Below are 17,096 nucleotides of genomic sequence, written 5' to 3' on the forward strand. Positions count from 1 at the left end.
GACCAGGCTGGTCTCGAACTCACAGAGATCCGCCTGCCTCTGCCTCCCGAGTGCTGGGATTAAAGGCGCGCGCCACCACCTCCCGGCTCAGAGAGATTTATGTAAGACTAAGAATAGAGTTAGATTTTGCAGGAACAAGAAAAAGACGATTCCAGATCCCGACAAGTGTTTAAGGTAAGTAGAGAATGGCCTTGGAGACTGTTAGAAGGGACCCTGGCCTTGGCGATCAGGATCACGTCTGGACTTCAGAACTCAGCAGGTGGCCGCCTATCACAGCGTAGTTGGAGTGTGAGACTGTCTTAATTTCTACTCTGATTTTTTAGTAGTTTAGACAGTAGACTTCAATGGTTCAGCAAGAAAAAAAAATACAGGTTTAAAGAAATGGAGCATTATCAAAAAGAAAAATGGACTTTGGATCTAGAGGGAGCACCAAACCCCCGGGATTCTGGCGGGGCTGAATTCATAGCCCAATTCCTCTTTGTTTCAAATCTTTGAAGACAAGAGCCTTGCTAGTTTGCCCAGACTGGCCTTTAATTTGCTTTGTACTCAGCCAGGCCTTGGGTTTTCTGCCTTTTTGCCTCCTCCTGGGTCACCACCTGGTAACCCAGGCCCAGCCTATAGCTCCCGATTGATTAGTCATGCTCTTGAATATAGAACGTTATTAACAACCTCGAGTATTTTCATTTGTCTGTGCAGTCAAATTGACTATTTTCTGTTAAAACCTTTCTTTGCGTCATTCATTACGACTTCAACAAACAGGAAAAATGGGAGGGTGCACTGTCTTTTAATCCTCTGCACCCCCATTTTCTCGTGTGGACAACTGATGGATAGCTTCACAGATCCTGCATGGACCCTCTTCCTTGGGTATCGAATCCCTCTTTTGGGGGAGGGCGTGGGCGGCATGTTTGGGATCAACACCAGACACTTGACCATTTGCGCATGCTCGGCAAACGCTCCGCTCTGAGCTCCTTTCTTACCTGTCTGGGTAAGCTAGCCCCAGAGCTCGCGTCTCAGGAGCACTCCCGTTGGCTGACAGAACTGTCAAGCGTTAACCTATTTTGTACGTGTAAACCCTAACCTGGATTTAATTAAAGGCTCTCGCTCCGTTTCCACCTTCAAGAGACTGGAGGGATCTTGCAAAAATATGATGAAAATCAAAGGGGGGGGGGAATCTTATTTATGCTTTTAGTTAAGAAACGTAGAGTGCAGAGGTATGGTTTCCAGGGACTGCAACCTGAGCCACTAAATTTGTATAAACCACAATTAAATAATCAAGGAAAGCACTGATCTGTTTATCTGAACGGGCCCCAACACTTTTCACTATATAAACAACCTAAAATGCCCCAGGCGTGCTTATGCGACCCCTGGCTTCTGCTCTGGCAAAGTATTTGTACCAAAGGGACCCACAGGCCTCACCTCCACAGGCCTCCTCTACGTGGGTGTCAGCACCGGGGCGGAACCGGCCTTGCTCAACACATTTGGGTACCAACAGTGCTCTGAGAAAATGACATTTAAAGTTTTCCCTTTCTCTAGCCGAGGACACGGAAGACTAGAGGGAGGCATGAGTAATTTAGGACCTTTCTCCCTGGATCTTTCCACCCGGTCGTTAACTCCTCTGCTCCCGGTCTCCCAGGCTGCAGCCGTTAGTTACCTCCATACGGGAAGCCAGGGCCTCTCGGTTGCTGCCTGCTCCAGCCATGGTGTCCGGGACTCGCGGGTGCTGCTGGGACTGAAGCAAAGATCCTGGGGGGATGGGGAGCTCTAGGAAAGGGAGGCTACAGCCAACAGGGCCAAGAGCCCAGAGCCACAAAACTTGGATGATCGCAACATTAACCCACTCCCATGTAAGAAGCAGGCAGCTCAGCCACCCTGATGCTCCAAAGGCATCGGGAAGATGTCGCGAGCCCGAGTTCATTTGCTCAAAGAAGCATTTCTCAGAGTCCTCTGCGACGAAATACTTGTACTTTGTGGACCCTAAGGCGCCCTCCCCCTTAGACCCATTCTTCATGGTAGGTCATCTGTTAAGGATGCTCTCAGCCTCGGAATTAGTGTCTGCAATCCTAAATTGATGCTCAAACGGGCTAATACAAAAATGGGTTTCTCTATGTGTGGTCGGACCAATCTGACTTACTGAGAAAATGAATCTACGGTTTTTTGTTTTTTTTTTGTTTTTTTTTTTTTAGGGCTGGTGTGTATGTATGATACAATTTCTTCCTGTTTCTGTTCCTTGGTGAGCTGTTACTTCTCAGTTTGTCCAATGAAAGAGGATTTTAACTTGGCTTGGACAAGGACTCCAAGCTGTGCTAGGAATGAGAATGTGGGTTCTGACCCCAGCATCCCTGCCTCAACACAGACACAACCACAGGAAGAGAAACTGGGTTCGCAGCCGGAGCCTACAAACCCAGCAATGGGCAGATAGCCTGGCAGAAAAATCAGTGAGCTCCACGTTCAACAAGAGATCTTGTTGGGCGAGGCCAATGCAGAGGGCAATACTGTAAAAATACTGCTCTCCTCCACATGGAGGCAAACCCGTGCCAATGAGCACCGACACCACATGCATGCACGCATGCGCGCGCGCACACACACACACACACACACACACACACGCGCACACACACGTCAGCAGGAAGCCCCATCACAAGGTGAGTGAGAGAGATGTAGGAATGAGCAGTATTTGGGTCACGGCCAACCTAAGTCTGGTGGGGAAACACTGAGCAGCAGGAGGAACTCCAGGTATTATAATTTATATGGAACACAAAGATTAAGAATTCATAGGTGGGGCTGGAGAGATGGCTCAGTGGTTAAGAGCACTGTCTGCTCTTCCAGAGGTCCTGAGTTCAATTCCCAGCAACCACATGGTGGCTCCAAACCATCTGTAATGAGATCTGATGCCCTCCTCCGGTGTGTGGGTATAAATGGAGGCAGAAAGTTGTATACATAATAAATAAATAAATCTAAAAAAAAAAAAAGAATTCATAGATGACTCATGAGAACTGTCTCCGGTGTGTGGGTATACATGGAGGCAGAAAGTTGTATACATAATAAATAAATAAATCTAAAAAAAAAAAAAAGAATTCATAGGTGACTCATGAGAACTGTAGGTGGTGTGTGCAGACACCATATCCACCACAATGTATCTTACTTTACACAGCAAAAGGCACTCATTAAACAAATCACGTTTTTGTTTTTTTTTTGTTGTTGTTGTTGTTTTGGTAAAGTATTGAAACATTGTCCTGGTTTGTGAAGGAATACATGAGAGAAAAAAAAAACGATGGTAACCTAATTTTTCTGTTGAAAATGTTGATCTTCCCACGTCTACTTTCTGACAAAACCTGACCCTAAGGCTAAAATATTATCATATCGGAGAGGCAGCGCTACCTTATTTGGTCATGGTCTCATTCTCTACCTCGCCACCTGACTTAAAACTTGCACCGAAAACGCTTTTGTGATGAGCCCGCTGGGCCGTGTGGGTAAATTCTCCTGAACAGTAACCTCCTAAGTCAGGCACCCAAGGGCACACCTGTTCTCTCCTGTGGCGTCTATGGCTCGTCAGGCACCCAAGGGCACACCTGTTCTCTTCTGTGGCGTCTACGGCTCGTCAGGCACCCCAGAGAACCCCATCCTCTCCTGTGGATCCTACACCTTACACCTAGTTTGAAGGCTAGGTATGAGAACAAAATCAATACTGCATAGTATTTATTTATATATTTTACAACTTCAAAACAGTTTTCCAGTATACAAATAGGCTAGTAAATCCTCATTTATAAAATAATCATTTTGATACATGATAATGCAAAAAAATGGTTGAAAACCACATCAATGTCAACAGTTACTAACTGTCAGAAGCTTAATCATGAACTTTCTGGAAGGTGGGTTAAATGGTGAAAAAATGGGCGGCCGTGAACACACTCTCTAGTTTCGCTTCCAAACTGGTGCGTCATCCTATAGACAAGCTCTTGGATGTCTTCTCTTGGTAAGTACATGGGGAGCTGTCTTGAGAGACGGACTGCTTCCCCCTGTGAAGAGAAAAGAACACACTTCATTAGGATTGGCCCTGAAGAAGAAACACATTATTCTGGCAGATAAAAACTGAAAAATACCTGTTTAATTAATAACAGTTAATGATGCTGCAGACTCTGGAGGCTGAACGCCAGACCTCGTGAAGTTTACACCTCAGTGCGGAGAAACAAAAGACTTGCAGGCAAATGACGTACACACGGTTAACTGGGCAAAGGGCAGTGATGGCGCAAAGGGGAAGCTGGCTCAGAGGATGACATTTAGGCTTTTCAGTTAAGATGCCAAGGTCATGAGCAAAGTTAAGCATTTCAGAGAAGGAAACGTTCTGTGTGGGTGTGGCCCAGAGAGGAGACAAGACCGAAGTTAAGCAGGCACCGGGTCACCCTCCAGGACAGGAACTACAGATGAAATAGAGCCTGCCAAGTATTTCCCATGTCATGGAGCGTTCTGGCTGCAGGGGAAACGGGGTTTGAGGCCGACAGCCACTGTGGCTGAGCTGCTGTGGCCGTCTGCCTCAGCAGCTCAGCCACTGTAACAAGAGCTGCTGTGGCCGACTGCCTCAGGTGGTGTGGCGAGGAGGTCTGCAGAACCAAAGGGAATGTCCTCAGGTTTGGTCCGGAAATGCTGTTTTCTGATACGGGAAGGAGAAAGGTCTAGGGAAACAGCATCATAAACAAGACTGGGTTCTTTTAGTATTAAACAAGAAATCCTGCCCCCAGAGTTGTTACATTTTAACATCATTCTCTTAGCCACAGGCCTCTCGCCCTTCCAACCATCCCAGCTCCATATTCCAACAGAATCTGGCTTTCCTTTCCTTTGACCTTTAACCCCTCCTTACTCTCAGACCCACAGGCCTCCCTGGAACTTCGTGCCCTCCCTCCCAAGGTTGAGTAGTGAATTCAGCATCCAGTACTATGTCTGACTTAGCGAATTCCTGGAATACAGTGTGTTCAGGTTTCTCTCCCTGCCACTTAGTCCCTTTCCATATCCAACTTGTTAATCCTCAGCGGAGGGTAAACCTCCCGGACACCCCTGGAGTCAAGCAACTGCTGGGGTCGGACACAAGACCGAGGTCAGGTCCTAACAGCTCCCATGACACCTGGACATTGCTGCTCCTCACGGGACTGTCCTTTCTTTTATTGTACCCAGTTTTCTTGGTTTCAGATCCCAGATGCCCAGTCTGTCTACCCCTCTACTAGTAGCCAATGTCGGGTCATCTTCTACCACGTACATCTTCTCGTTCACCTCGAAAGGTTTCCTTCCAGCTGGTAGTGGACACTTGTGACCCCAACTACTTGGAAGAGTGAGCCAGGAAGACTAGGAGGAGTTTGAGAGAATCTGGGCTACATGGTGAGGTTTCAAAAACAAAACAAAACAAAACAAAACAAAACAAAACAAAACAAAAACCACAAGACACCCCCCCCCACACACACACACACATACACACAAAAAGGAAAAATTATTTTTCACTCTTTTTGGCTCTTGATTCAGAGACCATGATGCATGTCCTTTCTAACGCTTCTCTGCCACGCTGAAATATTTATCATCCCCTTGGGTTTTCTCCAAACAGGGCTTCTCTGTGTCACCCTGGCTATCACGGAATGCAGTCTATACACCGGGTTAGCTTCTAACTCAGAGATGGCCCCGTCTTTGTCTCTCTCCCAAGTTCTGGCATTAAAGGCGTGTGCCTGGTCAACTTTTTTTTTTTTAAAGACCATTCCCCATAACAACCATACCTAGTTTCTCCAATGTAAAACCATTCAAGTCTATTCTCAACTGCCACTTTCTCATTATTTCTGAAACCTTATTTCTTATCCATGTTTCTTTTGTTCTTTTCTCTCTTAAGAAAAAGCCTTCTTTGGAGTTCCCTAAAACAATCCGTTCTGGATTGCCCTGGCAACTGGCTGGGAATTTCCACAAGTTCCCAAGGGGTCAACAGAGCTGGTCTGAGCGTCCTCTCCAGTCCCGCGGATGGGCATGGCTGCGTCTGAACACCACAGACAAGAGAGAGGGAGAAAACCAAGTCCAGGTTGGTTTGGGACATAACGAGAGACACAGGCACGGCCCTTACTCTGTACTTGGGTAGGCTTAGCCCTCTTCTTTTACGTTTGACTTCTGAGACAAGACCTTTAGTCCTGTGATCGTCCTGTTCAGTCTTCTGAGTGCTGGGAGGGCAGGCACGCCATCAGACCCAGCTGCCCTGAATGTGCTTTTTCAACCTAATTTCAAGTCTCATTTTGGTAGATGCTATGTGAAGTGTAGTAAAACTTCCAGTTTTTCAACAATTTAGCCTCATTTATTCAATAATGTAGATCTTTCGCTTCCTTTTGAAGACCTCAGGGTTTAGAATCATAATACAATTTTTTTTGTCAAATAATACAGCATAACATTTGAACAACTTGGAAACCATTTTGAGATTAATAGAAAACAGCTCTACACAATATTTCATAAGTAAAACTGTATTATAAGGATCTCTCATAGCATTTATCACAGCCTATGCAGTGAAATATTTTTATTGAGTTTTTTAAAGTAGCAATTTCTTTGTGAAAATAAACATTTTAGAATCTGCTCTTTTAATTACTTACTACTGGGCTAAGTGGGTAACCCAGCCCTTTAATCCTAGCTGAGGGTTAGGAGGGAGGCAGAGGAAGTGGATCTCTGAGAATTCAAGGCCAGCACGGTCCACAGAGTGACTTCCAGGCCAGTCAGGACACAGAGTGGGACCCCATCTCCAAACAAAAGAAAAACCAAGCTTTTCCCTGGTTAAGAGCATGTGACCACGAGACGCACCTCCAGATAACTCGTCACTTTCCGGGGTCTGCACTCGTAAGGCTCCTTTGCGTTCTTGTCTATTATGGCATTAAGAATTTCCTTTAAATCCATTACTCCGTAGAACGGGAGACACTTAGCCATGCCTTCTATTTCCAAGTAGTTTTCAGTACTGGAAACTCCTGAGAAAAAACAAAACACAGGGGCATAGTTGAGTTGGTTAAAATTATATTCCAGAACATATCCATTGGAAACAAAAATCACTGTTAGAACATTTAGTGAACCTTGACTGGAGTCTAATATTTCAGGACAAAGTTGCGTTGCTTCCTGGAGAACAAATAATGATTTCCCAGAAGCCTTCAATTAAGTCATAGGTGCTCAACGACCCCACATGTGCCTTATATAATTTAATTTAATCTCAGTTCCCACTGGTCTGCTCCTCGCATTTGCTTAGAACATTGCTTACTTTGGAGAGAGAATGAAGAGAATGATATTTGTTAAAGTCAAAATGGTTTTAAGTGTTTTGTCCACTGCTGTACTCCAAGTTCTAGCCTACTAGCCTTATATCTAATTTAAAGACCGCGATGATTTTAACTTAGCAAGAATAAAAACAGACACCGTACCTTGTTACGATAGGATTTTAGGAACTAAACATGCTAGTGCTTATTCAGAGATGCAACTAAGGAAACACCAGAAACTGGTGTTACTTATGAAGATATTTTAGGTAACTTAGTCATGATAACTAAAGGCCACGTGACTGGATGTGTAAACTGGGTAGAAAAAGGCCACATGACTGGATGCGTAATTGGGTAGAACATCCATGACTGGATGCTATTCCAAAGCATCGGCTTTTGACACTAGAGAAGTCACTCATCCTGTGTGAACAACAACGGCTTTAATGCTGGGGTCCATAGCGCCTGTACATTTTAATGGCTGTCGGTGAACGAGTAACAACAGGAACCGGGCAAACTTGAAGGGCTGCAGCTCTAGGGACCTGGCCGATCTATTCTCGGTTATCTGCCAAATGGGAGATGTCACAGCGCGGGTCGAACCGTTTCCCCCAGGAAATAACCGAGGGAAGATGAGCGACGGAGTCCCCTAGAGGGGATGAAATGCATCTGAGGTCACAGGTGGGAATCACCAGGGAAGGTGAGGGGGACAGGACGGCTCACCCATCCTTCTTAGGTACTATATAGATGTGAAGAAAGGGTACCTTCCCGCAACACAAACTAGAGAAATGGATTGAGAATAAAGTCTCTCTCTCTCTCTCTCTCTCTCTCTCTCTCTCTCTCTCTCTCTCTCTCTCTCACACACACACACACACACACACACACACACACATCCATTCTTCATACTTGAAATTTTCCGATGGAAAGAGGCCACAGGACTCCAGGAAAAGCTCTCTATGAGGACTAGAAGAAGGGAGTGCAGCCCGGGTCAGGTCTGAGAGGGGGGCTGGGGGCTGGAGGGGGATTTAAACTCGGAGCCATGCTATGTGGAGTACTAGGCTTCCTTTTTGTTTGTGTTTGGGGACAGGTCTCCCTATGTAGCCCAAGACTGCTGTAAACTCACCATATACATCAGGCCAGCCCTAAATGTGCAGCAGCCTTCCTGTCTCAGCCCCTCGAGCTATGACAACAGGCCTGTGTCATCATGCCCAGCCTCGGCAACTGATTCATGTTACCTCAGGGTTTAAACTTATTTTGTGAAGTTAAATTGCCGACTTTAATGAAGGGCTGTGCAAAAACATTTGTTAAGGGGTAGACTCTGGAGGCAGGCTGTGTGGGGTTTACTCTAACACTGACATCCCCTGGAGCCAACTTAACCTTTCCGTGCTTCAGCTCTTTCCATCTGGAAAACGGGGACTGACATTCACGTGATACTGCCTACGCTCCATGTCAGTTGGCAAAACAAGTCAAGAGCTTCAAACAGCGAGAGAGATGGCCGCCTCACTAGACATCCCATCATCCCTCACGTCTGCTCTGACGTCAGAGTTCTGATGGCTGAGTTCCAAGGAAGGCAGCTGGGCTGCCACGCCAAAAGACAAGAGGAAGCGGCACAGCGATGGCCCGAGCGGCCCTCTGAAGGAAGTCCACTCCTGCGCGCCCGATGATGATGACGACGACGTTCAGCAAAATGAAAACACACCCGGAAACCGTCCAAGCCGAGGTCGGATCTTGGGAGAAGGTTTTCCAGGTCAGAGACAGTATTTCCAAGTGAGCCCAGCATTGTACCTGGTATCAGCCTGATCTTGAAGCCGTTTGCTGTCAGACGAGGGTCACTCAGGTAAGTTGATCCGCCGCATCTCTGGTCAACTGTCGACATTTTATGTAAAACCTCTAAATAATGAGACCCATTAAAAAGACTGAAAAAGAAAGAGATTATGGTTCTTTATGTTAAATATTCAGATTGGAATAAGAGGATTTATGGAGGCTCGTCCAAGGGTGACATTACCCCAAGTGCCAAGCCCTGTAAGAAAGCCTTCTGCACTCTGCTAGCACCGTGTGAGAGGCCCGCGGGACAGCGTGCCCAGACAGGGGGAAGGACAGACAGACATAAAGGACAGCTTGTCTCCTCTGGAGTATTACAAACTCAAAGAGAAATGTAAACAGTCATTCTCTAAATATAACACACATCAAGTTACTCATATAAAAAAAACACCCCATTTTTAATGGGAAATATAATTAGTTCAGGCAACAATCATTAGCAGATTACTGGCTATTGGACAGATAGTAGACAGTGGGGTAGTGGGAGCTTTGAGAGGGAGGATCGCTTTTGTCCAAAGCTAGTGAACTGCGTTGAAGCGCATGGAGCACCCGACCGGGAACAAGCCCTACCGGAAAGAAGAACCTAAATCTCCTGTCTTCCTGCAGTTAACTTTCAGCGAGAGACAGGGGAGGAACGTGTTAGTGCCATTTTAGGGCCAGAGAGACGGCTCCGTGGGGAAGAGCACTGTCTACACTGCTGGAAAAGACTGGAGTTGAGTTTCCAGTGCCCACAGCTGGCTACTCACGATGGCCTATGACCACGGCTCCAGGCCTCTGACGCCCTCTCCAGGCCTCTGAAGGCACCCGTCATATGTAAGTTATGCACATGCATAAAACAGATCTTAAAGAAAACAAGCCAAACCGAAAACCTCGCTGCCAATCAGGATGCAAGGAGGCAAGAAAAAAAAAAAAAAACTCCACCGACTGCTACACAGTAAATCAGTCAGACAATAAAAAATAAATACATCCAAATGCCATATGTAGAACTTACGGAAAGAAATTAAATTCAAAAATGTAAAACTAAAAAATAAAACAAAAACAAACCCTTCGGAACACCGAGGAGCAATTCTCAGCTATTATTATTGAGTAAGGTATGAAAAAGACACTTGTGATTCGGTTAGAAACGGATCACCTGTGAGTATACGAAAGGGCTAAGTAGGAATTAGTCTCACACACCTTAATGAGAGGAAACGTGTCTCTATACACACATATGGGCAGAAACAGGATGGGGCAGAAAGTCTTTGTGATGGCTGCTAAAGGCATTCACTGTGTGATTCTACTCAGGCGTATGTCAGACGATGTCAGAGCAGTGTAACAGCACAGAAAACCAACCCTAGCTTCCAATTCCCCTAGAGACATCACAAGGTACAGGAGAAGCAAACTTGGGATTTACTGAGTCAAGATGTGAGCCCCTTAGATCTTCCAAAGTCATTTCTAAGCAACTAGCAGCACCACTAGAGTATAGGAAAACCTTCTCAAGATATGCCTTCAAGTAAACACCACTTATCCCTACTAGAAAAGACCCCTCACCTTTTAAGACGAAACATTATAGTTAAAAACCCTCTTGCTCCACCCTACCTCTCTGTTAATATAATTGGCTTTTCCAGTGGCTCTGCGGGGAGTTTATGATTCTCAAGAAGTCTTTTAAAGAGCAGGGCTTCCTCCACTCTGTATGGGTTCAGTAACATGACATCTCTTCGGGACGTGACCAGCCACGCATCGGGAAACTTGAGACCGTGGATCAGGCAAATCTCATCCTTCTCTTCTAAGTCAACTTGCTTCTGTTTCTGAAAGTTCTCTTTTAGGCTCTCCATAGAAAAGGGGACCTCGGCTATTTTCATGTTTTCACTCTTCCTTTTCTCATTCTGGGACGGAAAGAGCTCATCGAGTTTCGGCTGATTAGATAGCGACGCTTTCAGCTTGTGCTTCTGGGCCAAGCCCCACGCACTGGTGGCCCTTATCTTTTTTCTGCCATCTTTTAAGGATGCTTGTGGCACCTCTTCAATAGCTCTCCGCATTTGATTATTGTATCGTTCCAAGTCTTTTTTAGCCTTTTCTTCATACCTAAGAACATAGAGGAGACAGAACCGATAAGCACATGATAAAAACATAATAATAATCTGAAGCAAATTGTATTAAAAGTAACGAGCTATTATTCACTAATGACAAGAAAATGTGTATCAGAGTGACCCTCCTGTGTGTGCTTAGGAGAAACTCCAAACAGAGCACAGAAATTGGCTCCCGAAAAGTGGTCAAAGGCAAACGGGAAAGCGCCTGCATTTGTGTTCACAGAGTTGTTATCCAGCACTGGAGGGCAGGAGCGGCAGGAACTCAGCTGGAAGATGGCACCGGCTACCCTGTGTCGTCAGAACCCAGACCTCTGCTTCCAGAACAACTTGAAATGGAGAGAAAATGCCATGTGTGGGAGCCCTCGGGAAAACACGAAGAGGCGAACGAGCTGAACAGAATTTCCAGCTGCCGCAGTGCAGAGCAACAGAGATTGGTGTCCGGGTTACATGCGGAGCTTGGTAAACACGTTGGGCTTTCAATTAAAACTGGAAGGAAAAACCCTACACCCTACACCCTAGGACTGAGTAAGTCTCGCCATCATTCAATGCAAAACAAAACCCCACAAGTTCAAAGGCGTCTTAAATAAAATCAACACTGTTCAGGAGCGAACAGCATCACCCACAATGGCCATTGCACAATTAAAAGTCACCGTCCAAGAAACAAAAAAGAAAACTGTGAGTCATGGCCAAGGGGAGAAGAGGTCAGGAAAAACCACCTTCAAAGTGAGGCAGATTTATAATAAACAAAGAGTTTTGTATAAATGCTTTGGGAGACTGAGAGAGACAGAAGGGGAAAGCTCAGGTGAGGAGCAGAATCTATGCGCATACAAAGAAAGATGTGGACCGTCTAGAACTAAAACAGTATATGGGATGGAATAGCCACAGACCTAACTACACAGCAGAATGGACACGCAAGGGCCAGTGAACCTGAAGGCAGAGCACAGAAATGACCACCGTGAGGAAGAAAGGAAAGGGACCCATGGCCAGGGAAGCAGCCAGGGGCTTGTGCACAGCATCTCAACACATTAAGTCTCATTTATTTTTTAAATGAAATTACATTTGATGAGGAGTCATCTATGAGATGCAAGTCTAGGCAGGTTAAATGCAAACCAAGTGTGCCAGATACACCAGAACAAGCTGGTGAAAGCCAAAGGTAAATCCCCCAGATCAGTCAGTGAGGAGGACACCAAGTGAACAAGCAATGCTGGCTCAATGTGCCGCCATTTATGTCGCGAGAGGGTCCACGGTTCAAATCTACCAACCACAGATATCCTTCAAAGAGAAGATTAAACAGAAAGCTTCAGATAAAAGAAGTTTTCTGCTAACATAATTGCACTCTTAAAAGAGTGACATGAACATGAAGGCAATTACACCCTGGGGCTTTTAGGTTCCATGGGAGACTATGTGATATTGACTTTAACTGAAGTATGATAAAAGGGTACATGGTGAACTTACTAAGCAAAGCAAACAGTAATACAAAATAGATGTCACAATTAATTCATTTAAACCTTAAGTACCTCTGCAACTGCTCCAAGGAAGACAGGAACAGACAACAGGAGGCAGGGCAGACTGAATGCCAACAATGTCAATTATTTTAATATTTCATAGACCAAATCTAACTAAGGGACAGGATACCCAACTTTTGTAACACAGACATCACAAAAGAATGAGAAGATGTACACGCTATACAAACAGAGCAAGAAAATGGGGACTGATGGGGGGAGGTGGTGGCACACGCCTTTAATCCCAGCACTCGGGAGGCAGAGGCAGGCGGATCTCTGTGAGTTGGAGGACAGCTACGACAGTTACACAAGAAAACCTGTGTTGAAAAACTAAGAAAAAAGAAAAGAAAGAAAGAAAGAAAATGAGACACTGACAACATTAGATGAAGCAGATCAAAATGCTAAGTTATCAGAGATGAAGGGGTCCCTAGGGAGCTTACCACGCAAATGTGTGTGCCTTTGGTTTTGTTTTGTTTTGGTTTTGGTTTTTTGAGACAGGGTTTCTCTGTGGTTTTGGAGCCTGTCCTGGAGCTAGCTCTTGTAGACCAGGCTGGTCTCGAACTCACAGAGATCCGCCTGCCTCTGCCTCCCGAGTGCTGGGATTAAAGGAGTGTGCCACCACCGCCCGGCTGTGTGTGCCTTTCTTCTCTTGATCAGTGGCATAAACAGATTGCAAAATGTCAGAAAAATGACAGATCTCAGTAACAATGCCAACCACTTCAACTTGAATGATTGGGAAAAATTCTGATTCTTTATATGTTAACCCGGATCATTCACCAGGATGGGAAATAAGATGAGCCAGACACAGCAAAAGGTGAGTGAAATCTAACAGCTATTTTCTGTTCACGCTAAACCAGAAACCAAGTTTATTTTTAAAAGCCTCCATTATTAGACGGTGAATCAACAAGCCTTATTGTTCTTCTAAAACTAGCCATTACTGCTGTAGGTAAACGCTACCCAATTTAAAAAAATGACTTAGCGTGCAGCATATGCCCACAGTCCTGGGACCTGGAAGGTGGAGGAAGGAGAATTACAAGGCCAAATTATTCTAGAGCAAATTGCATTTCGAAATCAAATGGAGAGCAGAAACACTGCGCGATAAAGCCGTTCCAATAGCACACAGGGTAGAAAGTACACCGTGTAATCCACCGAGTTAATGGTAATTTTTCTATCCTCACTTAACGTGATCAGTTGATATGCAAAATTCCAATAAATCAAACAGATCTAACCTATGAAATTCAACTGCAACTGTATAAGCGATGGGTATTTCAATTCTAGTGGTAAAAAAATATTTCAATTCTAATAGGTAAAAAGTTAGTGGGCTTTCTTCTTTTCTCAGTCATAGGAGTTAAAGCTTCTGCAGCCAAAGGCAGTCCACTACAGTGGCATCGTCAAGCACATTGGGAGAAGCTGAGATGCCTGGCTTCCCAGCTCAGGCCCCTCTGACACTGAATGGCTCTGCTTTTAAACGCAATGATTCTGTCGCATGAGAAGTAGCTGCCGCCTTGTTCACCTCAGGAAGCAGTGTCCAAGGGACCTCGGAGAGAAGGGACCCTGGTGGCCTGGTTGGTGGATTTCTGCTGACTAGAAACCATGTAAACTCAATGCAAAGTATTTTGTTCTGTCCCGCAGGGTGCTTATTTGTATTATGTGGGCAGTGTACATCCAGTACCGAGCTCTGTAATCAGGAAGGAGCTGCCTGGTCCACAGGAAAAGGTGATGCTCGCTCTAAGTTTCCACCAAGAAGTCCAAGTCCTGGGCTGGGGCTGTACTCAGTGGGGGAGCACATGTGTAGCGCAGGCTAGGCTGGGGTCAATCCCCAACACGACACAAAAAGAAAGAAGAGACACAAATCCTCCAGCTTGAATGTGACATCTGACGAAAGGTTAGTTATTCCGTAACACTGATACATTTTTCAAAATAAGTTTGGCATTTGGAACTAGAGAACTAAGATTATTTCTGGTCTTGGAAGAAGCGGGCTTAGAACTTACGGAACGTTGCTTGTACGTATGCTGCTATAAAGTGAGCATTATATAAAGGAAACAAGAGACCGCAACACAGTGTGCTTCACAGTAAGAGCCTGTTTCTGGATAAAGAAATGCCACGTTTGGTTGGATAAGACGGCACAAAGGCCTGCTCCATCGGAAACCAGATCAACAGTAAACCATCTGCTTCTCATACTCACACCTTCGAAAATTATCTTCTCCGAAGTGTACCCAGAACACCAACATATGAGTTAGTTAAACAAAACACAGGATCTTTAATAGTTTACTTTTGCAGGCGCTGGCAATAAATATATTTTTAGCAGTAGACATCAGAACTGCAGACTTTTCCTATGGGGTGGAAAATGAGTTCAGGATAAAGGTCACCATTTGTAATTAATTATCATGTGCAAATTTTCGCATATGGTACTAATCTTTTGATTTATCCAAGAAGTCAATTTAATTTAGTTCCTTGGGAAACATAAAAAAGTTACGTCCCAAATAATACGAGGTAAATGTTAAGTAGGAACAGCTGGTACCTCTGTATGTAACGCCATTAAGGGCCTTAGCAACTTCAATGGAAAGTATTCACGCTGATTTGACTGACCGGTCAGGTCAAACGATGTTTCTGAAACTAAAGGCTACATTTAATTATAAAGTTTACTTATCATTTCCAGTAACATCCAGATTGCCGCATCACTTAGTTGCTTGAAGTAGAAATAGATTTATATATTGCAAACGAAAGCTCAGATTAACACCACCTGCCTGACGGATGCCCTCTCTGGAGGGTGGCTCACACCCGGATTCTAACCCTCTAGAGGGGAGGTGAGGAAAAGAAGAGGAAAGACCCAAGGGTTCCCATCCCCCTTTCCCAGCAGAAACGGAACCTCTGGCTGGCCCTGGGAAGCAGAAGCAGCCTTCTCCAGCACACTGTCACTTTCTGTCCCCGTCTCACAGTGTCTTCCCACTTCCCCGCACCGTGTTCCTTCTCGTGGGCTAACTCCCCCAAAGCTTTCTGGTTAGTGTTATACAGGGAACCATTTCTGTACCATCTACGAGACAGCTGCTGAGTCTCCATAACTCCCCATACTTCCCTTCTCTTAAAAGTCATCTAGCCTATGAAGAAGGCTGCACATGGCACCAGACGGAGACCCACACTGGACAGTGTTCAGAGCGAGACTTTGGAGGACTCAGTCCTCCAAACAGACGAGGAGCTCCAAAGATTGGCAGAGGCAGACGGATGGGGACTCTTCCAGATACAACAGGACTGACGGACACGTGGATTCAGACTGGTGACATGCACGGGGCCTGTACAGGATTAAGACAGACGAGGTCCAAACACCGAGAGGAGGGTGCGGACATGAACTGATATCCACTTGTATAGGAAAAATCAGGGTTTTTTTTTTTTTTCCCATTGGAGTCTCACTGGGTATATTAACCACACCTCAGGGCAGGTCCCACGCCAGCAGTAGAGGCCAACACAAGACACACTCAATGTGATTTTTGTAGACTGGGCATTTTTGGCCTTATTAATCTTTTGTGTGTATATTTTACTTTCGGTTTTATGTTTTTGTGATGCATATTTCTTGACTCTGTGTACTTTAAAGAGAGAGGGAGATAAAGAGAGAGAGGGGGCATGAGGTTGGACGGGTGTGGGTTAGAGCTCCTGTATGGGGAGCTGAGGGGAAACCGTCACCAGAATATATTGTATAAAATAAATTTCAGTTAAATAACTCAAAACTTTCGATCACTACAGAACACACTGCAGACTGTACTATTTAGGACTAGAAAATGCATGTTCTTTTTCACTAGCCAGAGTATCCGTAACTCATATTTCCTAAAGGACGGGAATGGAAAGGATGGAAGAGAAAACACAAAGGAAAAGCAGAAGAGAACAAAAGCCCCGCAGAAGGGGTGCACCCTTGTCCTGGGGTGGGAGCCAGGTCCCGCAGTGAGGCCGTGGGTATGGGCCAGGCAGGCCCACGGGGGGACTGGGGAAGGCAGGCGGGGCTGCCACCGCGCTGCTTCCAGATGGACTCTTGTACGGCCTTCTACCTGTGCAGAGCTGGGGTTACGGAAGGAAAGCCGCAGGAGAAGAGGCGTGGCTCCGACCCAGTGGATCAAGGTCCAAGGGCCCCTGGCCCTGAAACCTAAACATTTGGATTTTTAAAAAAGCATTTGCGTGTCTGATTCCAAGACATCAGAATTTTCTAGACACATTCCTGTTACCCATGCCAAATGAACTGGCTTAGAGCAAATGAAACCTGCCATGTACAACACAGTGTCACATCACAGCTTAAAAATCCCAGTCACACTCACAGAAGTCACTCTCTACACGGGGGACACTGCTATAACAGCCATGACCTCATCACAACAGTGAGGTGACAAACACACCAGCACACTAAGACACCAACACCAAGACACCAACACCAAGACACCAACACCAACACACCAGCACACCAACACCAGCAAACCAACACACCAACACCA

The 17,096-nt window shown here is 45.5% G+C and overlaps 1 protein-coding gene across 4 annotated transcripts in view; it reads right to left on the minus strand.

Moving 5' to 3' along the window:
- Window positions 1-3,751: 3,751 nt before the first annotated feature.
- Pms1 (PMS1 homolog 1, mismatch repair system component) overlaps window positions 3,752-17,096 on the minus strand; it is a 79,247-nt gene continuing 65,902 nt past the window's right edge. For all 4 annotated transcript variants that reach the window (XM_026788893.1, XM_026788895.1, XM_005366380.3 and 1 more), the window contains 4 exons: window positions 10,632-11,117; window positions 9,021-9,151; window positions 6,808-6,968; window positions 3,752-4,016 (listed from right to left, as the gene is read on the minus strand). In XM_026788893.1, the coding sequence (XP_026644694.1) occupies window positions 3,852-4,016; window positions 6,808-6,968; window positions 9,021-9,151; window positions 10,632-11,117 (943 nt within the window). In that variant the 3' untranslated portion in view covers window positions 3,752-3,851. The remainder of the gene's footprint in view (window positions 4,017-6,807; window positions 6,969-9,020; window positions 9,152-10,631; window positions 11,118-17,096) is intronic.

This window comes from Microtus ochrogaster, unplaced genomic scaffold (assembly GCF_000317375.1).
Source record: "Microtus ochrogaster isolate Prairie Vole_2 unplaced genomic scaffold, MicOch1.0 UNK8, whole genome shotgun sequence".
In the NCBI taxonomy this organism is placed as follows: Eukaryota; Metazoa; Chordata; class Mammalia; order Rodentia; family Cricetidae; genus Microtus; species Microtus ochrogaster.